The 26,812-nt window shown below is 38.9% G+C and overlaps 2 protein-coding genes across 5 annotated transcripts in view; both read left to right on the forward strand.

Annotated features, from left to right (window-relative positions):
• The window catches only part of LOC148349264 (large neutral amino acids transporter small subunit 4-like), a 28,328-nt gene extending 4,287 nt beyond the window's left edge, over positions 1-24,041 (forward strand). The window contains exons 3-15 of one of the 2 annotated variants that reach the window (XM_088321223.1): positions 2,048-2,333; positions 3,664-3,719; positions 3,810-3,886; positions 7,718-7,810; positions 7,899-8,032; positions 9,809-10,002; positions 11,819-11,962; positions 13,673-13,690; positions 15,489-15,621; positions 15,699-15,831; positions 17,935-18,008; positions 18,085-18,208; positions 19,838-24,041. In XM_088321223.1, the coding sequence (XP_088177349.1) occupies positions 2,048-2,333; positions 3,664-3,719; positions 3,810-3,886; positions 7,718-7,810; positions 7,899-8,032; positions 9,809-10,002; positions 11,819-11,962; positions 13,673-13,690; positions 15,489-15,621; positions 15,699-15,831; positions 17,935-18,008; positions 18,085-18,208; positions 19,838-19,999 (1,628 nt within the window). In that variant the 3' untranslated portion in view covers positions 20,000-24,041. The remainder of the gene's footprint in view (positions 1-2,047; positions 2,334-3,663; positions 3,720-3,809; positions 3,887-7,717; positions 7,811-7,898; positions 8,033-9,808; positions 10,003-11,818; positions 11,963-13,672; positions 13,691-15,488; positions 15,622-15,698; positions 15,832-17,934; positions 18,009-18,084; positions 18,209-19,837) is intronic. The other variant, XM_088321224.1, reaches the window with a different exon arrangement.
• A 2,131-nt stretch (positions 24,042-26,172) lies between these two features.
• Positions 26,173-26,812, forward strand: part of LOC148349265 (prolyl 4-hydroxylase subunit alpha-2-like) — a 37,214-nt gene continuing 36,574 nt past the window's right edge. For all 3 annotated transcript variants that reach the window (XM_088320981.1, XM_088320980.1, XM_088320979.1), the window contains exon 1: positions 26,173-26,316. The gene's annotated coding sequence lies outside the window, so the exon portion shown is untranslated. The remainder of the gene's footprint in view (positions 26,317-26,812) is intronic.

Genomic DNA, 26,812 nt, shown 5'->3' on the forward strand with positions numbered 1-26,812 from the left:
GGCTTATATTGCATAAATATGTTTTTTTTTGTATTTTAAAAAGAAAAAAGATGAAAAGAGAAGAATAAAGTAAACACAATGTATATCTCCATTTTATCTCAGTTCCTATTTGTTTTAACTTATCATTCCTGACCAGTTTACTTTATTGTTTTACGAAAAACATCTTTTAGGAAATCGATCTAATTTCAGAACAACGTTTAATTTGAAACATTTTTTAAGATCACATTTTCTTAATTAAATATTAGTAATTAATGCAAAAACATTTACATTAGCAATAGTAGTTAAAGTCCAGGAAACTTTCATTAGCTGTTACATTACTTAACATTAACTGCTTAAGTGATGCTAAAGTCAAGCTAACCGTCAAAACAATGCTATATGCTACTAAGGCTAGCATCTGCTGAAATATGGACTCAGGCCAGTCACGTGTGGGATTTAAAAAGTCACTTCCGAAGCGCTAATTTCGTACGCTTTATCTGGTAGCTGATGATGTAAGAAGGTGATGACGGCAGCGCTAGCTCAGCTTTTTGTGGGCATGTGACTTAGCACTTTATTAGCACACGTACGGAAGTTCAAAGTTCGGCTGATAAAGTATAGATAGTAAAAGAGATGATGTGTACAAATTAGCGGGAGCTAACTGTAAAAACAAAACGGGGGAAAAAAATAATTGTGATTACGGAGCAACTTGACATACATGTTAGATAGCTAGCTTGAGTTGTAAATCACGGGTGAACAACGTGGGGCCCTCGGGCACTAAGTAACCCATGAGATCACCTGAGTAGGCCGTCTTGTTCTGAATATAGCTCACCAGTGTTGGGTCATTGTGATTTTCTTGAAAATTTGATCTCTAACTGGCATAATGTTTTTAGTGTAAGACTGAGCCTATTTCAACCCTACGTCTAATAATTACAACCTGGTAACAGCATAGTAATTACATAATGATAACGTAGTTATTCCATGATTTGGTTTTGTTAGAAATGAACAAACTGGTAGCTCTTTGTAGCTCTCAGCTTCAAAAAGTGTGCTAACCCCTGATTTACTGTTTTCAATGATGATCATTGTATAATAATTCATAAGTCTACCCAAAATTTATAAAAATATAACTAAAATAGCTGTGCGCCATTAGAGCATCACCTGCTTTAAGACGCAAAAACCCCCGAAAAGCTGCTGAGTCAGTAAAACCAAAAATGCTAAGTCAACCTTTTGGCAGTTTTCACATCTGATGTAACCAAACCAGACTGCTTTTAAAAGATATTCAATATCGTTCTGGCCTGGGAGAGTGGAATGTCTTTCTGGGAAAATATGCTCAGTCGACAAGGTCTTTCGGATTTTTTTCACCTCTGGGGTAACCTACCTGACTGCCAGTGAAATATGATGTCCATATTTAAATTCCTTCTCCCTTCACCCGGGTGATAATAATTGTAGTGGTGCAAAATCATCAAAAGTGGCAATGACAAAGATAGAGGTACATCTTTTTTACGAAACAGCAATAAAATATGTAAATCTACGAATGGGCTAATATCGATATAGATACCTGTATCAGGTCGATGTATTACATTTGCAGCAATTGCTGATACCAGTATCGGATACTAATCAGCCACCATCGGACAGCAGGCCACTAACAGCTAACGTCAAAGATGAGTATCGGGCAGAAGATAATACCAATTTCAATCAGGAACTAAATATACTGTCCCTTTAATAATTACAACCTATAGATGATGAAGGTGATGTGTCTGAGTCAGGTCAGGAAGCTCCTCTTGCTCCTCCATGGAAACCAGGATTATGTGTTTCGTGCGGGGGAGTAAACCCCTACCTAAAAGAAAATGCTGAAGAGGGATGGGCTCCGTGAATGTGAATAACATAATAATAACCTATTGATAACATAGTAATAATATAAGTTGTTATTTTAGAAAAGGATAACAAACAGGTAGCCCTGTTGCGCTAGTCAGTTACAAAAAGTACCTGTAGTAGTAAATAGGTGTAAATATCTCAAGAAGAAAAAACAACTTGTTTCACTGAAATTTTTGATCTTCTGGCATTACAATTTCAGGGAACATCAGCATCTCCAACGTGTCCCTGGCCCCAACTAAAACCCCCGACGAGTACTTCGACTACTACGAAGACGCAGTAGTAGCGCTGGGCGACGGCGTGGAGATGAAACCTTTGGTCCCGCTGGACGGCCAGCTGAAGATGAATGGATGGCTCGTCTGCAAAGAACAGGACGAGATGTTGAACTTGGCCTTCACCGTGGGGTCCTTTCTCCTATCTGCTATCACGCTACCGCTTGGAATTGTCATGGACAAATACGGACCTCGAAAACTACGATTGTTGGGGAGGTGAGTAGCAGGTTTCAGATAGATCTAGATCTGAAAGAACAAAACCTGAAAGGAAGAAGACATAGGATATGGAGGTGTACCCATTGCTTATAACTGAACAAAACACAAAAGGAGGATGATTAGGAATCAGTATCACATAATGTACAGAAACAAAGGAAACAAGAAACAGAACAACACAGTTATTAGAAAAGGTTTTTAACGGAAATGTAATCAGTTTGTGATCATGTACAGAAACAGAACAAGGAAGTTTACGCTGGTCTTCACAATTCAAAGACATCAAAGATATTCTGACCATGTCCCGGGAACACACTCCTTTCACAAAATGTTTAAACACTAGATCTAACCGAACAAAACAGGAAAGGAAAAAAGACACAGGATAAGGAGGAATAATAACTTGTTCTAACTGAACAAAACACAAGAGTAGGAGGAATAGGAATCGATATCGGATAATGTACAAAAACACAAGAATGAAAAAAACTGAGCAAAAAGTTGACTAGAAAAGGTTTTATTAACATAATGCAATCGGTTTGTAATAGTGTACAGAAACAGAACAATGAAATTTAAGGGGTCAAACACCCTTACACAGGACCGTATATGCATCCCTGCTATGTCACATTGAAATACTAACTAGATCTATATAAACAAAAGATGAAAGGAAGAAGACATATTTGTGTGAATACAAACTCTCTTGCGCTGAAAAAAACGTAGAAGAAAGACAACACGGGATACAATGGATTACCAACTAATTCTAACGGAACAAAACACAAAAAGAGAAGATGCGGTGAACATACCCACTAATGTCCCAACCCCAACCAGCTCTGATTGAACAGAACATGAAAGGCGACGACTCAAGATAGCTATATACCGACTGGTTCTAACAGAACTAAACACGAAAGTAGAAGGATTCAGTGAACATATTCATAAATTAAACAACTACATGTTCGAACACAAACCAACTCTCACCGAACGGAATGCAAACGTAAGACGACGCACAAACAACCACGAGATGTTACTGTGATACTTAATACAGGCACACTACCTAGATGTAACTGAACAAAACATGAAAGGCAACAAAAGATACATTAGGGCCCAAACAAACTAACTGCACAAAACATGGGAGAAAAACAACACAGAATATGTTGGGACACTAACTTGCTCTACCTGAACTAAACATGAAAGCATTACAACTTAAGTGAACACACACAATGATCGAACTGGAGTGACGATGAAATATCACGCAGCCGCACTAACTACCTCTAACAGAACAAAACTTGAAAGTAGACCTTCATTTTTTGGTTGCAAATCTTAAAAATTTCGTTTGTCATTTCAGCACATGTTTTGGCTTGTCTTGTCTACTAATTGCATACGGAGCTTACCAACCAAACGGTAAGAAACGCAATATTTTCGAGTACATCTATATTTGCTAGCGTACCATTTTAATCATTCAATTTACTGTTTGTTCTGCTCCTTTTCCAGAACTTTCCGTCCTTATCTTTATTGCCCTGACATTCAACGGCTTCGGTGGCATGTGCATGACCTTCACCTCTCTCACGGTAAGCGTACGATCAATGTTAGCCATTTTTACACATTGATTATATATTTCATAGATTTACACCTAGGCATAGGGCGATACAACGATATTGGATCGTGAAAACGTAAAGAAGATCATGAATTCCCAAAATTGAAATGCATTTAGACCCTCTCTGGGGCTGCGAGCCGCATTAGTGAATACTTTCAATTTGATGGCTAACTTTGACTCAGGCCCTAGCATTATTTTAGCATTTATTGCTTAGCATTTTAGCAGACATTAACTACAAATAAAATGAAATGAAATGATCTGCATTTATATAGCGCTTTTCAAGTCAAGACTTCCCAAAGCGCTTTACAGTGTGCTTCACATTTCCCAATAGCGGCCGTGCAGCCATGTAAGGCGCTAACCTGCTTATTGGGGGTATTAGGGGTTCAGTGTCTTACCCAAGGACACTTCGACATGTAACACGGAGGAGCTGGGATTCGAACTGCGATCTCTTGATCCCAAGACGAGCGCTCTACTTCCTGAGCCACTGCCGCCCAATGCTAGCATTGTAGACACAACCATCAACCGCCAAGGCTAGCATCTTAGCACTAATGTTCAAGTTAAACTCAAACGAATCGTATATTTGTAGTCTTTTAATGGTTTACCCGAAATTTTATTTCATTGGATTTGGTGTGCTTTTTGGATTTTGTGTGTGTTTTTGTCCTTTTTATTTTAAGTATAGCATTTAAATAAAATATGAATATATTTATCAATTCTTGTGTTAGGCCTAGGGTTAAGTTAAGAGCGAGGGTTAAGGTTAGAGTGGGGTAGAGTTAGGGTTAAGCTAGAGTAAAGCTTTGGTTAGGGTAATGGCTAGGTCTAGGGTTAGGTCTAAGGCTCGGGCTAGGGTTAGGGCTGGGTTAGTGTAAGTGTTAGGCTGGGGTTAAAGTAAGGGCTAGGGTCAGGGCTTGGGTTAGGTCCAGGGTTAAGGTTAGGGCTGGGCTAGGGCTAGAGTTAGGATTAGGCTAGGGTTAAGCTTTGGTTAGTACAAGGCTCAGGCTTAGCTCTAGGGTTAGGTCTGGAGTTAGCTCAAGGGCTCGGGTTATGGTTAGGGCTTGGTTTGTGCTGGTGTTAGGACTAGGGCTAGGATTAAGGCAGGGCTTCTCAATTATTTTCTGTCATGCCCACTTAAGAAAAAGAAAACCTCTTGACGCACCTCCCCAAGTAAGAGTGCCACTGCCCCCTAGTGCAGTGGAGTTGCAGTTGCACTTAATTCTCGGACAGTTTAAAAAAAAATAGTATAAAAACTTCAAACGTGCCCCTTTGACAGAGCCTCACACACCATCAGGGGGCCCACTCTTCTATTTGACTCGGTTAAGGTAAGGGCTAGAGTCAGGGATAGGACCAGTGTAAGGGTTAGGTCTGGGCTAGGGTAAGGTTAGGGTCAAGCTTTTGTTGGAACACAGGCTAGGTCTAGTGTTAGGTCTAGGGCCCAGGCTAGGGTTAAGGCTGGGTTAGGGTTAGGGTTAGGGCTAGAATTATGGTTAAGGTAAGGGATAAAGCTACGCTTGAGGTTAGGGCTAGGTTTAAATTTAGGGTGAGGGCTAGGATCAGGTTTTCATCAGTTATCAGAAGTAAAAAAATATCATGGCCATGGAGCATTTTCTAAAAAATTGAAAAAATGATACAATAACAGATTATCCTTATCTCGTTTTTAAGACATTTTCAAATAACTGATTTTAAAATTCATCAAATGGATTGCCTAGCCCTAGGACAGAACAACACACCGATAAACAATGACACATCACTTCCAGTCTTTCTCTTTATTTTTCATCAGCAGTGACGATTCCTCCACAACATTGAATTGTCCTTAAGATTGAGAGTTCTCGACAACATTCTTGTTCCTTGTTTTTTCGCACCTCCGCCAACATTCAAGCCTATGTGGCCAGGACTCAGTCCAAAAGTGTACCATGGAGACGGAGGGGGCTGGGGAGGGGTCTACTTTTATAAATCTGGATACTGTAAAACCCTCTCCCAAGGGTTGGTTAATTATTACACAACTCAAGTCCATAATCTGGCATATAAATGCTCGGGCAAACAGCCAACGGCAATCAGTGGCTCATCGCCATGGAGGCGGCGCTCTTCTTTCTTTTCCCGTCCTTTTCTTACGTAATTTAAAGCCCTTGTTGTTGTTCAGTGTCTGGAAACAGATGACCTCGCTGATGTCTTGATTTGGGAATGTTTGCCGGCCTTGTTTTTTACTTTCAAAGAATGGGAATTTGAACCTTTCCATTATAAATTGATTCTTTACATTTACAAGTATGAAAACGTACTAGAAAGGACTAAAAAGTACTAAAAGGTGCTTCAAAGTATGAAAGTGTACCTAAAACTGTGAAAAGACACTCAAAAGTACTAAAAAAGAGAACTTAATACTAAAAAGTATGAAGCATTCCTAAAAACTACAAAAGGTAATAGATAAAAAGAAAAAGTCCTGAAAAGTAAGGAGAAGTACTGAAAATCACCAAATAAATACTAATAAGCCCTCAAAAAGTAATATTAAGGTTGAAAAGGTGAGTACTACAAAGTCCCAAAAAGTAATGGGAAAAGGCAAGCGGCCCTGGAGTGAAATGGTGCTCCCTAGTGGCTCCCTGCTGCGTTTTCAGAAAAAAAATTGATAATGGAAAATGATATGCGTTCTGTAGGAGGACAAACATGACAAAAACATTCTTAACATTTTTCAATTAATTTACGTATATACAGTAAAAATATACAGTACAGCCTTTCTTATACGGCTTATATAAATCTTTTAATTTTTTGCGGCTCTAAACACGTTGTTTCTTATTTTTTTTTGTCCAATATGACTGTTTTAACAATTTTGGTCACCAACCATGCCAAGACTATGATTAGAGCTAAGGTTAGGTATAGTTTTAGGGCTAGGGATAAGGTTTTGGTTATGACCAGGGCTAGGTTTTGGTATATTATTTGTAGGGCTGAGTTAATATTATGGCTAAAAATATGGTTACTGCTAGGGCTAGAACTTGGGCTATGGTTAGCTTTAGGGTAGGGGCTAGGGCGAGGGTTAGGCTATGATTAGGGCTAGAATAATGCACCTTTTCCTTTACATAGTTCTAGCCTTCCTCGCCTTGCCTCGCCCGGCCTTTTTTGGTTTTCCATTATGAAAAAGTATCCGGTTCTTAGTCCTGGGAACCCGGCCTTAGGTACCCTCTCGGTTGAGGTTCTATACCCTGGACCGGGGACTTAAAGCGTCACCGCCGACCAATGATTGGTGTGCTACATTGGGGCATTGCCGAACGCTGACTGTTCAGAGAGGGTAGTAGAGAAAAGTTCAGTTCGTCCTATCGCCATTTTTAAAATAGCGTCACGTGTTTGTATGTTGCCGCAACGAGCACTATTTTCAATTCATGGCTACCGCACGGAATTCAGCCCGTGGTCCTCTGGCGAGGTGCAGTATTTACGAACTAACAGATCCGCTGGCCATTGTTCCATTGGCGCTAGTCTAAGTGTGAGTGTGCCTCTGGTCCGTGCTGAAGATTCGAGCCGAAGATTACTTCCAAATATGACACTGAAATGACGTCAAGATGGAGCAGTGACCTATAATGGAAAAGGTACCCGGGGAGAGGCCGGTCTGAGGCCGGGCTAAGGCCGAGCGGGACGAGGAAGGCCATAGTGGAAAAGGGTCCTAAGAGTGGATTAGGGCATGGTTACGGTTAGGGTTAAGGCTAAGGGTTATGTCTAGGACTGCTGTTTGGGTTAGGGCTCAAGCTAGGGTTTAGAGTTAGGGTTAGGTACAAACACACAATAGGTATTAAATGTTTACAGAGGCTCAACTGTACTTCTATTTCACCAGTTGCCCAATATGTTCGGGGACTTGCGTTCCACCTTTATCGCCCTGATGATCGGCTCTTACGCCTCTTCTGCCGTAACTTTTCCTGGCGTCAAGGTAAACGAAAAACAGATTTTTTTATATCATTTTGTTGGTATTATTAACACATTTCGGTAAACATTGTTTATTATCATTTTATTTGAAGGTGATCTACGACTTTGGGATACCCTTCATCACCATACTAGTGGTGTGGGCGGCTTGTGCCGGACTGGTCTTCCTCAACTGCTTCTTCAACTGGCCCCTGGAGCCCTTCCCAGGACCAGAAGACATGGACTACACGTTAGTACGCCTGAAAAAAAATAAAACTGAAGTCTGTCCTTCCAAAGAGCTTTTCATACTGTAAAATTCAGCAGCACGTGTGCCTACGGAGGATGGGGGAGGGATCACATTACAGTTTTGGCTCCCTGTGCGTTTTAGGATCGATATTACGGTGCTTTTACTAGTTTTTAAAGGATTTAATGAGGTGAGGACCAAAACTTACGACGAGGCAGCAGTCAGCCATTTTGGTCTTGACCTATGAAATGGTCTGCTGGAGGATTTCAGGTCTACAGGGATCCTTGTTAGACCGACTTTTTAGATATAGCTTTTAATTGATCATTTTTTAAAATCTTGACTCGATTAACTTCTAACCTGTTACTGTGAAATATTTTACTCTTCATATATATATATATATATATATATATATATATATATATATATATATATATATATATATATATATATATATATATATATATATATATAAATATATCATCTCATCTCATCTCATCAGCTGCACCGCTTATCCTCTGTAGGGTCGCGGGGGTGCTGGAGCCCATCCCAGCAATCTTTGGACAGTGGGCAGGGGACACCCTGAACTGGTTGCCAGCCAATCGCAGGGCATATATATATATATATATATATATATTTATTATATGCCCCCCCCAAGAAAAGGGGGAAGTAGTTTACATAAGACAACCATCTTTCACTGGGAGTCAGGTAGGTTAGCCTGAACAGACTAACCCTAGATGTAACAAAATGCTGAAAAAGTTGACTCAGCATTTTTGGTTTTGTTGACTCATTATTGTATCAGCAAAAAAAGAGCAACTGCTTTTAACTTCAAGTCAAGTCATGTTCATTTGTGACCCTTTAATTACAAGGTGTCTCAAAGGGCTGTACAGACCACAGATTATTGCAAAACCAGACTATTATTACACAATCCCCTGATCTAAAACCTACATGAGGGCAAGGAAAAATTCAAAAACCTCGAAATGAGGAAAATGAAGAAACCTTGAGAAGGGACCGCGCATGAGGTAATCCCACTTCCAGGATGATCAGTTTCCTTTTGTTTTTTCCTTGGATTATTTGGATCTTGAGGTTAATCTTTTCCAAACGATATTTGTTGACATATTCTGGATTTTAGTCTCCATCTGGACTCAGTGTTACTCTTTGGGTTTTCCATTCTCATGTGCCAATTACCCTGCTAAAAGCTGGGTTCGTACACCTTTTCAAGGCCAAATTCAAGCACTTTTCAAGGACATTTAAAACCAATTTTCCATTTCTTCAGTGTCGTTCAAAGAAGAATAATACATTACTATATTATTAATAATGATTATTTTTATTGATTAACTGTCGTTATTATTATTTTTGATCTCGCCAACACTAACATGCCTGCCAAAGAAAGTTCATTCTTCTTTTTTCCAAAGTTTGATTTTTCTTCATTTAATGCGTAGCCTTTGTGTCAGACTGCAGAGAAACATGGCAACAATTTTGAGCATTTACAAGCACTATACCCAAAATTTAAGCGTTTTTCAAACCATGAAAACACAATATTAAGATTCAAGCATTTTCAAGGATTTCAAGCACCCGTACGAACCCAGAAATGCTTTCCTGTCTCATTTTGACGCTCAGCCGTTCTAGTTTATTTCTATTTATTTTTAAATTGTAATCACTATGTGTGTCTGTGTATTAAGTTCCGAGTCGGCAAAGGAGGGGATTTTTTTTTCTGATTGTACACTGAATGGCTGAAAAGTGCCTCAGTACAAAACTTGATCTGATTCCCGTTCTCCCGATCAGTGTCAAGATCAAGTTTAGCTGGTTGGGCTTCGACCACAAGATCACCGGCAAGCAGTTTTATCACCAAGTGACCACAGTGGGGCGCCGTCTCAGCGTGCGCAACAGCCTGGTGCAAAAGGACCTGCCCACCAAGGAAGGCAAGCTTTGCCTATCCACCATGGATCTGGAACTTGACCAAAAACCCCAGGAGGAGGGTACGAGACGCCATCTTGCTTATAATAGGGCTGCAACAGACGACTATTTTAATAGTTTACTAGTCACCGACTAAAAATCTTTTAACGACCATACTCCAGATTCATATGAAAATGTAATAAAAATGCATTAATCCATAAATACATCCCTACCCTTATGAGGATCAAATTTGGTAAAAAACTAGTCATTGTTGCGTTAATCCTGCCCCGAAAGCCCACCAATTCTGGACGTGTTTTGATTTATTTTAGATGCTTAATATTGCATTTCGTTCAGCACATCTAACTTAGAACAAATCAAACTAAAACTAGTTCTTGGAGGTTTTACTGACAACTACTGTAATTAATTGTAGATACTCCCTTACTTATGACCATTGGACTTACGAAAAACGGTAGATACGAAAAAAACATTTGGGATGTCGAAAAATATCCGGACATGGTTAGATTTTGTATTGTGTGCACCTTTTTCCTAGTAGATTACATCACTGTAGTACTATGTTCCGCCACTACCGGCGTGTGGCGCTGTGAGAGGTCACCCAGCATCTACCCCGAAGAAGAAATTTGGCTTCATCTTCCTAGTTAGTGCGTAAACACACTGCACTGTATCTCTAGCACGCTGAGAACTTTGACGTTTTTATTGTTTAATATCTTGTGCATCCATTCAATGTGGTTGGTGTAAAGTGTAAAGAAGAGGCGAGGCGTTTCATTTGAAATGAAAGTGGAATAAGAAAGATTGGTGCGGTTGAGAAAATGGTCGGAACGTTTTTTTTCGCCCACTTTCCACCATGGAGGAGGAAGTAGCCTAACTCTTGAAGTTTCCGCAAGTAGGTTAAACTTCACTTTATTTATCTTTCTAGAGCAAATCATTTTATGAAATGTTTATTTTTTAGTAAAAAACAATACAGGTTACTTATACAGGCCTTAAACATACTGATATAGCACTGAAGCAACTTACGAATAAATTAAACTTACAAACGATCGTCTGGAACCTATATAAGTAGGGCAGTGTCTGTAGTCGACGATTCACAGACTATTGAAATAAATAATCAGATAATTATTATTTTTTTTAATTTAGCATGCAGTTTATTTAATCGTGTGGCAAATGATAGTAAAAACAAGAACAAAGATACAATGAAAATAAATATTTTATTAAACATACTCCAGATTAGTACAAAAATTCCAAATTTAAACAAAAATGCAAAATTGAAAGCCTAATAGGCACAGTGCTCAATCAGTAGAAACATACACCCATAAATAAACTTAAAGGGTAATTACGGTACATAATAAATTTAAGTGAATATGTTTTATACCAGTAAACCAAGAAAATGACGCTTTCTTTTTTCGCGAAATATACATGTATAAAATGTACAATGCATGTCATTGGCTCGAACGTTACTTGAATCTTACCGAGGGGAGTCAGACTCCATTTCTTCAACTGTCCAACGTGCTTTTTAAATGTTTGTGCATAAATGATCCACCGCCATGATACGCAAGATCTGTTTTGCAAAATTCGCAAGCTGCCTTTTTATTAGCTGTATCCAGGCTAAATTGTTTCCGAACTTTTGAAGTTTTGGTAGTGGATCTTGACGCCGCCCATTCTGTATGTTTATGTTACCGCTAATGACTCTCAGCAGAGATAATATTCATGTAAAGATGCCTCACTTAGTTGGAAAAACATGTCTGGGGACAATCGTCGACAATCTAATTCATTGTCTATTAGTTCTATCTTACCGACAACATAGACTTATCGTTGCAGCCCTAGCTTACGGTTTGTTTTGTTTGAATCCGAGTCCTCATGTTTCGATATCTCTATGGATTTCAGCCCCGTCCTTCCTGAAAACGATCACCACGCCCATTTTCCTGCTGAGTTTGGTGACCATGTCCGTCACTCAGCTTCGTCTCCTCTTCTACATGGGGGCCATGAACAGCGTCCTCGAGGTCCTTAGCGATGGAGACCTTAATACAGGTTAGTGTGTTCCCAACAGTTGGCGAAAAACTGGAAATATCCATGTACAGTAGACCCTGGGGATACGGCATTCCCGCTTTATGACATTTTCTCTTTACGGTGTGTTTTTCGGCACCTTGTCAGCGCATTTCCCCCACTATACGACATCAACAAACCAGTTTGCGGTACATCATTAACCCCTTTTTTTTCGTGGGGTGGCGTTCCAAAAAAGTCCCAAATAGTCAAAAGTAGAAGTAGAAACATTTACTTTTTAGTAAGTATCAGAAACTGATAATATATACAACTGTAAAAAAACAACAACTAAAGATCTCCAAATAAAAACACAGAACACATAATAGCACTTGAATAGTCTTTATTGTTACGCTACAATAGTACAACAAAATTGAAAGGGTTGTTTCCCTTCTGTGTAAAAAAACAGTGTTAAGAGCGTCCGGCTAGCTGCGTGCTGGCATCAGGGATCCTTGGATTGACCCAGGTCTCCGTGATGATTAAAATACAAGAGTCATAAATGTAGCAGTTTCCCACAGATTGAAGCTTCAGGTCATCCGTTTAATGGGAAATGGATCTGGCATTGTTGAGATAAAAGCTCAGCAGGGGTGGCTTGTCAGAGTTTTTGTGTAGCCGAAGCATTAGGTTGGACTTCCGTTCTCTCCCGACGCCGCCTTAGTCTCTTCCCGGAACCGATAACAATCCACAGAGCATCCAGTGGTGATCAGCATTTTTTATCAGAATCTGACTTAATTGATGAATTTATTTTCAATGTAACAAGCCACTAAAATACTAGCTGTTGCTGTGTTTCGCAGTTTTTTTTTTGTGGACCCGTTGACTTCTGGACCCGACCTGCTCTTTGTCTTTGACTGACAGCATTCACCAGCCTATTACAATAGCGCACACAGACAGTCACGCCCACAAGACACACACACAGACACAGCCCTCTGCCCCCATGATAGCATTTGCTGTGTGGTGTCTGCTGCAGAACCGCGATACAACAAGGGAATACTTTATAGTAGACGCAACTTGAATACGTTTTTACTTCACGGTGTGGAATAAGATGTTTTTTGTCCCCTTGTCAGGACATTTTTCCCACTATACAAAATCAACAAGAAAGCAGTTAGCGATTCAATACTGTTTTTCATACTTTATCGGCCATGGGTCCAAGGCTTTGGTGATGCTAAAGGGAGAAGACGACAACCGTGGAAGAAAAGCTTGTGATTGTCTAGACATATGAAAAAGGCACACAAATCCCTGCCCCCCCTAAGATGCATGGCCAAAACCAATCAACGATTTGGACTAGCATCAAAAATACGAAGGTTATTAAAGCAACTAAACATCTAAGGACATGACACTCCACGTAAGTGGAAATTTTAAAAATCATCTTTGATTTTAATCCACTGTCTCCTCTCTGCTATGCATCCACCCCCTAACACAACTGTACCAGCTCGAGTCACGTCACACCAAAAATAAACAAAATGCCATTTTCCCTTTACATGTATATTGATTTATAACATTGTTTAACCATATTCATGTATGTTATAGATAAAAGGTTCTTACTATGTACTATTTTGTTAATTTGATATTTTTATCTGATTTAGGTTCGGTATGCATTAACCCATTAGCATAGGTTTTTATCCCCCAATATGATGTATCCCAGGGTCTACTGTATATTGTTTTGAAGTTTGCTGATTGCTGTTCCTAATCTTTGGTTTTCAGTGGAAAGAATGGAACTTGGTAAGATTTGAGATTCCACAGTGACTGTTTTCAATAACCTAGCATTTATCAAACATTTAACATCTTAGCAACAACCTCTTTGGTTATCCCTTCTATAGCTTAGCATTTATTTAACATTGAACAGTTTATCTTAACAGCAATAATCCATTCCATGTTTTCGACCTTTTACACTTTGATCTCAATTCGCTTTTTGACCTCACATGAGCAGTTTTGCATTTTAATGATTTTGTGTATTCAGTTTTAACTTCATACTAATGACTAACATTTAGCTTGACCTTTAAGCTTCAGTTCACGTTAAATGAAGTGTATCATGATGCATGGCAAAAAGTCGGTCAGATGCCATCTGGAAGGAAATCGGACGTGCTGGCTGGGGGTGGGCGATACTGGGAAGTTTCGTTAAGATCTGATCAAGGTAAATACAAGGGGGTATGTCATGAACCGAAACAGGATCCGGACCCAAACGTGTGATGTTACTCACACAAGACTTTTATTTTCCGAAAAATGGGGAGTCATGCACGTTAGGCAGCAGTCTGGCGTGAAATGATAAGAAGCCAGAGGCCGACGAGATCGAAACCAATTGCCCAAGTTGATATCGGACAGATGGGGTTGATACCGGACAGGACGGGACAGACAGGATAGATAATGAAACAGAATATCGAAAATAAACAGGATAAACTAGACGGGAAAGAAAACAGGAGAAAATGATAAAAAGGACTAAATAAACGGGAACAATACCGAACAGGAAATACCAACAGGAACAGGACCGAGTCGAAACCCACGTCTTGCGGGGCAGAAGTTCGTTGACACACTGACAAAGAAATAATGAGAGCACTGAGTTTAAAATAGACGGAAAGCAATCTGTCAATGAGCCACAGCTGGCGCCACACGGGCGGGGCCAATTGGGCCCAATGGCAACCGTGACAGGTATTGATCGATTCCCATCCGACAATGTTATGATCATTAAATGATTAAACTCTCTACCTTGAGTCAGTTTAAAATCATGAAAAACACAGCACGATCCTGCTCGTTTATCCAGTATCCGGTATCGATCCCGTCTGTCCTGTCCTGTATCTTGCTCATGCATCCTCCATCCGGTATCGATCCCATCTGTCCCGTCCTGTCTGGTATCGTACTCGTGTATCCTGTATCAGGTATCGATCCCGTCTGTCCTGTCCAGTATCCTACTCGTGTGTGCAGTATCCGGCATCGATCCCGTCTGTCCCGTCCTGTCCAGTATCTTGCTCGTGCATCCTGTATCCGGTACCGATCCCGTCAGTCCTGTCCTGTCCAGTATTTATCCTGTCAGTCCCGTCCTGTCCGGTATCTTGCTCGAGCATCCTGTATTGGGTATCAGTCCCGTCCAATCAAGTATCAGGTATCGATCCTGTCTGTCCGGTATCTTGCTCGTGCATCCTGTATCCACTCTCGATTCCGTCTGTCCTGTCCAGTTTCGACCTCGCCTGCCCCTGGCTTCCTGTTTTCCCGCGGCTGACTTCTCTGTCTCACTTTTTCTGCCCAGCGATCGCTGAATCGCTGGCGTTTGTGTTCCCGCGTATTACTGCCCCGTTTCTGTAAAATAAAGCTTGGTGTGAAAACGTTATGCGCTTGGGTCCACCGTCTGTTTGGGTTCTGACAATGTCCTTCTCTATATTTATTTATAAAAGAGGACACCCCTTGGCCAGATTTGTTTAACCCAATGCGGCACAGCACTCAAAGTGTTCACCTACCCCTGATGTACACAGTTTAAAACTCCATTTATGTATTTGTGTTCTAACATTGTTCTTTTTCCACCCCGAAGTGAGTTTATACTCGTCCATTTTCGGCGTTCTTCAGCTGCTGTGCCTCATGACGACTCCCGTGATTGGACAAATCATGGACTGGAAGTTGAAGGACTGCGATGATGGAGAAGAATCGAAAGACGTGTCCAACAAGTGAGTTTTTTTTAACAGCATGACGATTCTTTTTATCAAATGCCATAAAACAAAATGTCTCCCTTTGCTATTGTTAGAGATGAACCCCCAAAAAAGAGACGAGACAGAAAGACACAGAAAGTGACCAACGCCCTGCGAGCGTTTGTGCTTACAAATTTCCTCTTGGTGGGCTTTGGGATTACTTGCCTGGTACCAAACCTCCCTCTACAGGTAAGATGTTTTTTTTTTAATTACTTGAATTAAATGAGATGAGCAAAATGATAGAAGATTGGATTCAGCTGCTTGGAGTGGTCGGTAGTCGGATGCTGCAGTATCCAAGATGGACGCCAGGCCAAATAAAGATAGAGAGAGGGGGTGGGGGAGTGGGGTGGGGGGTAGAGAAACAAAGGGATAGAGAGAGAGGAGGGGTAAAGGGAAAAAAGGAGAGAGAGAGGAAGAGAAAGAAAGAAAGAAAGAGAAAGAGAAAGTGAGTGAGACTGAGACAGGAAGAGGGAGAGAAAGAGAGAGTGATAAAAAGTGTGTGTGAGAGAGAGAGAGAGAGATAGATAGAGACAGAGACAGAGAAAAAGGATAAATATTCTGTTCTTTAAAATGTAAAAACTATGTACAATACAATTATGATAAAAGCCTATTAAAACCCAGTTCTTTTGGATCGTTTTGCTCATTGTGACATAATTTTGAGGGGTTGGTTTAATAAATAAAATAAAAATTTGGTTTAAAAGAATGATCTAATTTTAAGGTGTTTTTAAAAACACACACTATCTTGCAATGGGTTAAAAATTATCTAACTTTGGGCTTGTTTTAAACAAATGACATAATTCCTTGAGGTTTAAAACATTAATTTTTGCACGATTTTCATTTTATGTGTTCTAAAAATGGCCCCATTTAAATAAAAACAGCTTTTTCAAATAAAAAGCATATAGCAAAATATTTTTATTACATATTTTCAACTTAATTGAATTGTAATGTGTTTAAATTTTACAACAGAATACATTTCACAATCGTGTAATTTGATAAGGATGTTTTGAAATAAAAACACCTTTTGTTAACACATTAAAATTGTTAGAAATAATTGAACCATTGCAAATAAATTTACAAAAGGTGTTCTGTTCTAAAATGTAAAATTCAATCATGATAATTTTTAAATAAAATATTTTGCCTAAGGCTTTTTATTTCAAAGCCCGTCTTTATTAATCTCTTTAGTGATCCTGCACAATTTGCCAAAAATCACAGAAGACAAGTTTACTGCCATAAAAATTCTGCAACCGTGTATTTTACTTTGGCCAATTTTTTAGACATTGTTAAAGAGTTGTAAATGTTTGACTTCTCTTTTCAGAAGTCAATCAATGATCAAGCAAACTACAGATGAATCACAATTGGCCTTGCGTATATTTACTTTCGGCTCTGATTTGAATACACACCGTAAATATGTACTTATTTATGTTGGGAATTTTATTGGCTAACCAATGTGTCAATCAACATCTGAACCGATTACTACTGGGGGTAATCTCTGTTTTATCAAACAGGCCCGTATAAGCTAATGCGGGCTGTGGGCCGTGAAAAAAAGCCTGCTATTGGTCGAGAGAGGCGTCAATCAAAATGTCAGAGGATAACAACCATAATGGGAAATTTTTAAGGCGTCTGTTTCGCTTCAAAATTCCCCTTAAAAATAAACAGATTACAATAAGGAACTTCCAAAGAAGCAGAAGTGCTAATTTTTATTTTTTTATCTGTCCCCATTGTCATGATTTTTAGGGTAAATATTTTACACGGTTCAATTCACTAGATCGTCCTGGATGTAACGATGCCATTTTTACGGACATTCAACTCATTTGATGAGGAGCAGGGGACATAATTTGTGAGCCACGCTGGGTTTATAGTTTTCAGGTATCTTGTTTCAGACTGTGGTGAGTCCATTTTGAAATGGATATCTTAAATCCCAAAAGTTTAAGCTTTCCAATTATATGGAATCATCGTACAAACAAATGTTTGTTTATCAACCCGCCGGCGGGCCGTCAGAATGTTAAGGGGTTAATTCAATGTTCTTTTTATTAATTGAATTATGGCCCTCTTGGGCTTCCATACAGGGGAGGGTTTTAGGACGGTATGGAATTTCCTTATCCAGAGGCCTTTCTCCCGCCCCTCCTTGCAAGTACAAAATCCATTGATGTCTTCTCTCCTTATTTAGAGTGTCTACTAAAGTTTAGACTGAAATTGTATTAGTTTCTAAAAATGTTTGTATTTAAATACTTAAGCAATAAAGATATATGTAAATTGACAGGTATGCCAAGGAAATGTATGTATTTTTTTCAGATCGTATCATTCATTCTGCATACAGTGGTGAGAGGATTCATTCACTCGGCCGTGGGCGGCCTTTATGCTGCTGTGTAAGTTTTTGGGCATATAGCCGAACGTAGTCGTTTTTTACTTTGTACATTCAATGCTTTTGTGGTTTGTTGCCAGGTATCCCTCGTCGCAATTTGGTAGCCTGACGGGCATGCAGTCACTCGTCAGTGCTGTGTTTGCTCTTCTGCAGCAGCCTCTCTTTTTGGCCATGATGGGACCCCTAGGGGGCGACCCCTTTTGGGTAAGTAATTACACCAGCATGCAGAAAAACATCCCCGGGGGGACGGCATTAATTCATTCTCAGGGAGACATAGCAAGGTGAAACTGTTGTAGAGTGGGAGGAGGGGGGGATAGAAACCAACTGCAATTAGAAAATTGTTTCCTATCCCTCGGTTTACTGTTCACAGATCCCTTAACTCAGAGTTGGGCAAACCATGGCCCTTGGGCCACATGCGGCCCGTCAGGCTTTTTCATCCGGCCCGCCAAAGGAAAATTTTCAAAATATAATAACAATACATATAATATTAAATAGAGCAGCACGGCAGCGCAGTGGTCAGCACGTGTGCGGCACAGTTCTGAAGTCATGAGATCGAACTTCCTGTGTGGAGTTTGCATGTTCTCCCCGTGATTGCGTGGGATTCCTCCGGGCACTCCGATTTCCTCCCACATTCCAAAAATATGCATGTCCGGTTGATTGGCCGGTCCAAATTGTCCCTAGGTGTGAATGAGCGAGTGAGTTGTCTGTCTCTGTGTGCCCTGCTACTGGCTGGCAACCAGTTCAGGGTGTCTCCTGCCCACTGCCTGAGGATGGCTGGGATGGGCTCCAGCACCCCCGTGACCCTACTGAGAATAAGCGGTGCAGATAATGGAAGGATGGAGGTACCACTGTACAGCTCATTTAAATAAAGAACTGATAATAATAGATGTTTTTTTTTTGTGGTGACAACTTTGTCCCCATTGTCCCTATGTGTTTCTATGACAAAATAGTACTACAGAACGCTACAAAATTACTAGAAATTTAGATATCAAATTTAATACTTAAAAACAGTGACCTTATTTACTATTTTGCTTTTATTCTGAAAGACATACCATAAGAATACTACAAAAATATTACTACTGTAATACTATAATACAAAAGAACATGACAGAAATATTACAACAGAAATACTACAGTAATATTAGAAAAATACAACCACAGTAATATTATAAAAATACTTAAGAAAAACTACAAAAATAAAACTATGGAAATACTTCAAAAATACTTCTCACAAATACTGTAAAGACACCAATCCATTTAATACTATAATAAAAAAATACTCCTACAGAAACATTACAAAATAATGACTACAAAAATACAACTACAGTAATACTACAAAAATACTAAAGCTATACTACAAAATTCTACTATGGAAATACCAATAAATAAAAAATAGAAAGAAATCTTACACGTTTTTGCTTTTCTCTTTAATATCACAGCAAGTCATGGGCCCATAGCTAAACACATTTAAGTTTGTTACGCGAAATAATGAACAGAAAAAGAAGAAATAAATGGAGCATTGTGGGAGGTAGTTCAGCCAATAGAATATTGGCATTTTCATTTATGCTGTGACGCATACGAATAGTATACCAGCATCTTATATGCAGATCTTAGAGAAGTATGAGCCATTAAACTCACAAATTCTTACACACAGACACCTCAAAGTTTTTGGGCGCGCAAAATAATTTGTTGTTGGTGTCGTATAGTGGGGAAATACCGTAACGAGGGGTCGAAAAATAATCTTGTTTCACATGGTAACATGAAAACATGTTGAACTAAGCCCGATTTAAGCTGTGGAACTACTATATCTAATACCAATGTCTCCCCCTACAGGTCAACATCGGCTTGCTAGCGCTTAGCATGCTAGGCTTCCTGTTGCCAATTTACCTGATCTGCTACAGACACACGCTCCACAAAAGGCGCCACGAGAAGGAGAACAATGCCAAAATCTACATCAAAATCAACGGCACCGACGTCCCCGAAGCTTTGGTTTAATCTCAAACAACACGAAGAGAAAAATCTTTGGCCTGGAAGTGCTAGCGTGGAGGCTAGCTCCTGTTTTTAGATGCCTTAAAAACAGTGCCTAGTGAAATTATTGCCCTCCGAGAACTCTTCTGTCATATTGCCACATTTCAGGCTTCAGACTTAAGCTGAAACATGTGAGACACAAGCATGAAGTGGAACCAAGTTATTTCAACTTTTTCTATTATATTTATAACGAAAAAACTAAAAAGTAGGTGTTTGAAAAATACCAACCAACTGAATCCAGAAGTTCCCTGATGACTTCTAAATGATCCAATGTCGACTTAAATGACTGTGTGTGTGTGAAAAAGAGTGAGACTGTGTGTCATTAAGTCTTGGGTATAAGGCAGCTGCTCTGAGATGGGCTTAGAGGTCTCTGAAAGGGATGAAAGAAGAACAGACAGTATTATGAAGACCAAAGAACACACCAGGCAGGTCCGGGATACAGTTGTGCAAAAGTTCAAAGCAGGAACGGGATTCACAACATTTACAAATCCCCTGGAGCACTGTGCGGGCAATATTATCAAAAGAAAGAGAATAAAACTACGGCAATTGTACCAAGACCTGGTCCCTCTAAACTTTCGGCCTAAACAAGGGCAAAACTAATCAGACAAGCAACCAAGAGGGCCGTGATCTCATTGGATGACCTGCAGGCATACACAGCAAAAGGGGAAACAATGTGTATCAAGGACAACTCTTAGTTGTATTCTGCATAAATCTTCCCTTTTTGGTAGCGCGGCAAGAAGAAACCCTTTATAAAAGAATACCATAAAAAGTCCTGTTTGGCTTTTGCAAGAAGCAACAAAATTGATTTTTGGGCTGAATGCAAAGCTTTAGGTTTGGCATAGGAGTTACATTGCACATCACCCTGAAAACACCATCCCCATTGTCAAACATGGTGTTGGTAACATCAGGCTCTGAAGTTGCTTTTCTTCAGCTGGGACTGGGTAGACTGTTAGAGCTGATGGGAAGTTGGAGCCAAAGACAGAACGGTACTGGGGTCTGCAAGAGACCTGAGAATGGGGCCCAGGTTCATCTTACAACAGAACAACCACTCTAAACATAAAGCAAAATCTACAATGGAATCAATTAAAACTAACAGTAAAAGGTTTTAGAATGTCCAAGCCAAAGTCCAGACCTCAATTCTGTAGACCGGGGTCAGAAACCTATGACTCTAGAGCCATATATGGCTCTTTTCATGAGTACATATGGCTTGGAGACAAAATGGACCTTGTGCAACTATTTAAAATACTGATTAGCGCAGCTCTGATTGACTCACATGCGAAGCCAGTATAAATAGGTGGGCAGGTTGGTCGTAGGGGCTCCATTTCCTTTGGTGTATCTTGAGCAAGTACAGCCTGGTGGTGCCCATCCTTCTCCCGACCCCTGTTATAAAGCATTCGTGGAAAGATCTGAAAAATGCTTTTCACAAAGGATCACCATCAAACCTTAAGGAACTTGAGCTGTATTGTAAAGAAGAATGGGAAAATGTTTTTGTTTTAAGATTTGCAAGACAGGTTGCTCTAAGGGTGCCAGTGTTTTTGCAAAGTCCACTTCTCATTTTTTAAATTTATTAGCACAATATAAAATGTTGAATCAATTCGGTTTCTTTTCACATTTATGTCTCACATGCTGTTTAGTCCTAGAACATATTATGAGTGTTTGACGCAATATGTGAAAAAGTTCTCGGGATGGGGGGGCAATACTTTCGCAAGACTCTGTAAATAGGGCTATTTTGTGAATGCGAAACTGTGAAAGTGATAAACCAAGCGGAAGAGGAAAGACTGTGAAAGGAAAGAGGCATCGGCTCTCTGCATCCCCCCATCCTCAATGTTGCTTTGTCATTCTCTCACAGATTGTTACGTGCTATTAAAATTTCGCGTTTTTTTTGTTATGGAATCCGAACATTTTCAATGACTTAAGTGAGTTGATTATATAAAAGGAGGACAAGGGCCACTAGGAGAAAAGTGGCAATGTTACAAGAAAAAACTCAAATTCGAACATAATAATTACTCCGAAATAAATATATATACTCCTATTTCATTCACAACCTAAATGAAAATATTCTTTTATTACAGGGATAGTGTGTATAATTTGATCACTAGATATCGCTGTATCGTGTATTCCAGGGGTTTCGAACTCTTTTGGTCGCTGTCATGAACCGGAGGAGAACCCAAGCGCGCGACGTTTTTCCACACAAGCTTTTATTTTACGGGAAATGGGGCAGTCATGCACGTTAACCCAAGCGCCAGTGATTCGGCGATCGTTGGGCAGCAGCAGTCTGGCGTGGAACAACAGAAACCAAGAGACCAACGAGTTCGATACCAGTTACACGAGCCGATACCGGACAGATGAGGTCGAAACCGGACAGAATGGGATTGAAAGGATTGCTGAGAGATATAGGAGACTGGAGACAGATATCAGATAGAACGAGAATGACGGGCACGATACCAGACGGTGGAGACCAGAGACCGGAATCAAAACAGGACGAAACAGACGGGATCGATACCGGACAGGATACACAAACGGGATACCGGACAGAGTCAAAACGCACGTCTTGCGGGTGCAAAGGTTTGTTGATGGACTGACAAAGTGAGAGTGAGAGCACTGAGTTTAAATCAAAGGGAAGCCAATCTGTCAACGAGCAGCAGCTGGCACCACAAGGGCGGGGCCAATTGGGCACCATGGCAACCGTGACAATCGCACACCGAACAGGATGAATATTTATTGAATACACTAAAACTTAATCATTAATAAACGACAGGAATATTATTCCAGAAAAAAAAACTTAAAACACTTTGCCCTCCGTAAAAAATATCTCCTGTATAACCTAATAATTCAAACTAAAATAAAGAATAATGAAAATATAAATACAATTTGTGCTTTACAACAAAAATATGTGTTTTTAGCATGAATACGATTTCAAAACAGACAGGAATGTTATTCCAGAATAAACAAACTTAAACATTAAATAACTCCATAAACGTATCTCCTGTCAAAAGTATACAAATTCAAAACGTGAAAATATAAATAAAATGTGTTCTTTTCATTTGGAGATTCTGTGTATCCTCATATTTTTCTTTCATTCTTCAACTTTCTGGATCTTCTGCTCTGGATTCAGGTTTTTCAATTTACTCTGATGTTTTGTCTTGTAGTGCCGATTTATATTAAATTTCATTTTTTAAAATGAAAATAAAAGATCAATTAATATCATGAAGATTTCATAAAACAAATCCTTAAATTGAATTTGTTTTTGTATTTTTTTCATTTTAATGATTTTTTTGGTCAATCACACTTATTTTTTAAAGTAAAACAAGAACACTAATCCACAAATCTAGCAAAATAATCTTATAGCTAATGCTTTTTTTAGTTTCACATTTTTTAAATTGTTTCCTTAAATTAAAAAAAAACTATTGAGGAAAAAATATTTGTTGTCAGCCAAATCAGACTATTTTAAGATTTTTTTTTTTATTTTGCTTTATTTTCTGAACTACTGTATGATTCTCAGTTTTTAAAATGATCTATCATTAATTTAGAAGGGTTTTTGGAGCATAACATCTAATGGTTTTGGTACTTTGTATCATCGGTTTTATAGAAAATGAATTTTGACCCAAAAATAAATTAAAATTAAATTGGAATATTATGACTACTGCGGGATTATAATCTCAGAAATGAGTATATGACCTATTGTTGTTTACATTGGATAAATATTTGATTATTAAGATACTGATATTTTCCTCCGGTATTATTTGGACTTTAGTCTATGAAATGTTCTACAATTTATTCCAGCACGACCCGAATATTCTTTGTAAGTATTTGCACAATTGTTTTTATTATTTGAATAATTCTAATTCCACTTATAGTCACGTTTTGGCTGTAGTTTACCCGACAGTTCATATTGCTACAAGCAAAATAAGTATTTGAATATTTATTTTGAGTCACAATTCATTTTTATTGTTTTGTTTTTGTTTAAGTCTACTCTTGTGAGTCTTAATAAAGTAATTCATCAAATGTATTGATTGAGTTCAAAAGGATGAATATTTCAATTTTATACTTCAAGTATTCATCATTTTCAGGGAAGTTTAGTAGTCTATTTATTTTTATTTTGAATAGAATGGAAAAGAATATAACAGTCTCTAGTAACATTAAGAACAACGAAGTGTACATGGTTTACGACGAGATTAGACGTGGCACTCATCTATTCATTTCATTTCAAATACAACCTATTTCCAAATGATTTTGTTTAGCTCCTGTGGTATAAAACATAAAAATCATTACAGAAAAATGTATCTGAAAACCATCTGGATTAAATAAAATAGTAAATACAATTTATACAAATACCTGTAATAAATGATCCTAGTAATGCTAATGCTGATCCACAGCGATACCTACAGGTTGAAATGGAACATTACCGAGCCTGTTAGTCGGCAGTTTCTCGGCTCATTAAGCGTAACAAAGTAAGTGATTATTATTACGCATAATTAATAAATAGATACTGTAAAAGAGAATGTACATTTATGTGTCCGTTTTCAATATGGAATTTTCCTTTTTTCCCCACCTAGTTGAGCTCGTTTGTTAAAAAACGTATAATTTACCAAAACAATGCAGATTACAAGTGTAAGAATAGAAAAATAATCACAAAAGTTTAAAAAAAGAAGTAAATAGTTAAAATTGAGGTCATAACGAGGGCATCTAAAAAGTAACCATGGAAACGTAAAATGCACTCACTGCGTAAACGTGACTCGCTGCATGTGTGGGGCTACCGTAATCACTAGAATAAACGGCCCAACTGTTCTAAAGATGCGGGGGGGAAAGAAATGTAACAATAAAATAGTGGGTTTACTAAAACAATAAACAAAAGTTAACAAAATCCATTTGCTCGTTTTGTAAACAATCGTTATTAAAGTCAAAACGTATTTTAATATATAGAGTTTTGTTATTTATTATGAAATTTACGAGGTACTCTAAAAGCAACACAGAAGAATTTAGCACCTCGACACTATTGCACAGTGGTAATGAGAACTCCGGCTCTTTTTAAAGAACTGGATATTTCGGCTCGGCTCACTAAAGAGAGCCGACTCTTTAGCCTCCCAAGCGGCTCTTCAGATTTATGGTTTCTGCATTCAGTGAACTTTTACCCAATTAAAACTTTCAAATTGTTTATAATACTAAGCAAAAAACATACAAATGAAGCCACTCATCTTGACCATTCAAGAGCGCCTTTGTAAAGGGAGGGTACTGAAAAAGAAAGAGCGACAGACCAAAAAAGAAAGAGAGAAAGTGGGGGACCAAGCAATATATAAAAGGGAGAGAGAGATAGAGAGAGAAAAAGGGAGGGATGAAAGAGTGAAAAAGAGAAATAAAGCAAAGACGAGAAATAACTAGAATGAGAGAGAAGGAGAGGAAGATAGAGAGCGAAAAACTAAAAAAACAGAGGCACGCGGGGAGGGAGAACGAGAGAGACAAAGAAAGAGAAAGAGTGAAAAAAGAGATGCAAGAGAGGGAGGGTGGAAGAAAAAGATACAAGAGAGAAGAGCTTTATGAAAGAGAGAAAGAGTGAGAGAAGGAGAGAGAATGAGAGAAAGTGATAGGTAAAGAAAAAGAGATAAAAGGGTAAAGACAGACAAAGAAAGAGAGATAGTAAGAGAAAGAGGGAGAATGGGAAAGAGAGAGAGAGAAAGAAAGACAAAAGGAAAGAGAAAGAAAGAGAAAAAAGAGAATGACACAGAGAAAGAGAAAATAAGTGCTAGAAAAGGAGAAAAAAAGACAGAAAGACAAAGAGAAAGAAAAGGAAAAATAAAAAACAAGAGAGAAAGAAAAAGAGAAAGTGAGAAGAAGAGATATGTAAAGAAAGATAGCGAGAGAGAAAGAGAGAGAGGGAGAGAGAGAGAGAGAGAGGTTGAGCAACACAGATAGAGAGAATGAGAGAGAACAAAAGGAGACAAACAAAAGTAGAGAAAGAGACAGAATGAAAGAGGGATGGAGGGCAAAGACAGAGAGAAGGATAACAAAAAAAAGGAGAGAAAAAGAGTGAGCGTTTCGAAGGGAGTCAGCTCCTTAATGATGATGAGCAAGCTCTCCAAAGAGCCGGCTGATATAACCGTTGCCCTCGCGAACGAACCATCACTCACAAATGCGCAGCTAGTTTGAGTCTTACGGTTTCTTCCAGGAGGTTCTGTACGTGGCAGCGACACGGTCTCGCGCACACTTCTCGGTTCCAACTTCGAACTCATTCTTCACCTTCACTTTTCAACATTCATTTCCGAACCCCAAGAAAGAAAGAAAGAAAGGTAAGACAGCAAAGATCGTGTACGTCCGAACGCTCTCCTCGTTGCGTGTGTGTTTCCACTTCGCTTGGTTGCGAACATGCTGGCTTGTTTCCATACAACTGGGTCCAAAGGAACCGGAGTTCGTGTCGTCGCTTGAATCGTGAATATTATGGACTTGTTTTGCTCACTTATTTTGAGCTTTTTTGCCATATTTTGTTTAACGGAACAGTTGTCACGTTTGATTTCGCTAAGGATGAAATCAAATGTCAAGTGCAAAAATATTGACAAACAAAAACAAAATTACGTCTTTATACGATTTTTTTTCTCCTGAACCAAAAACTCTATTTAGGATTACAAAAAGCAATAATTGTTTATAATCAATAATTAATAAAATTATGAACGAGCTGCCGCGTTGGGATTGAAGATTCGAGAAACAACTATTTTTGTGACGTCACATCCGGGTAAGGGTCTTTTCTTGCGTAGAGATAATTTTTTTCATATATATATATATATATAT

This window comes from Urocampus carinirostris, chromosome 17, assembly GCF_059441175.1.
Source record: "Urocampus carinirostris isolate Australia breed hairy pipefish chromosome 17, RoL_Ucar_1.0, whole genome shotgun sequence".
Classification (NCBI taxonomy): Eukaryota; Metazoa; Chordata; class Actinopteri; order Syngnathiformes; family Syngnathidae; genus Urocampus; species Urocampus carinirostris.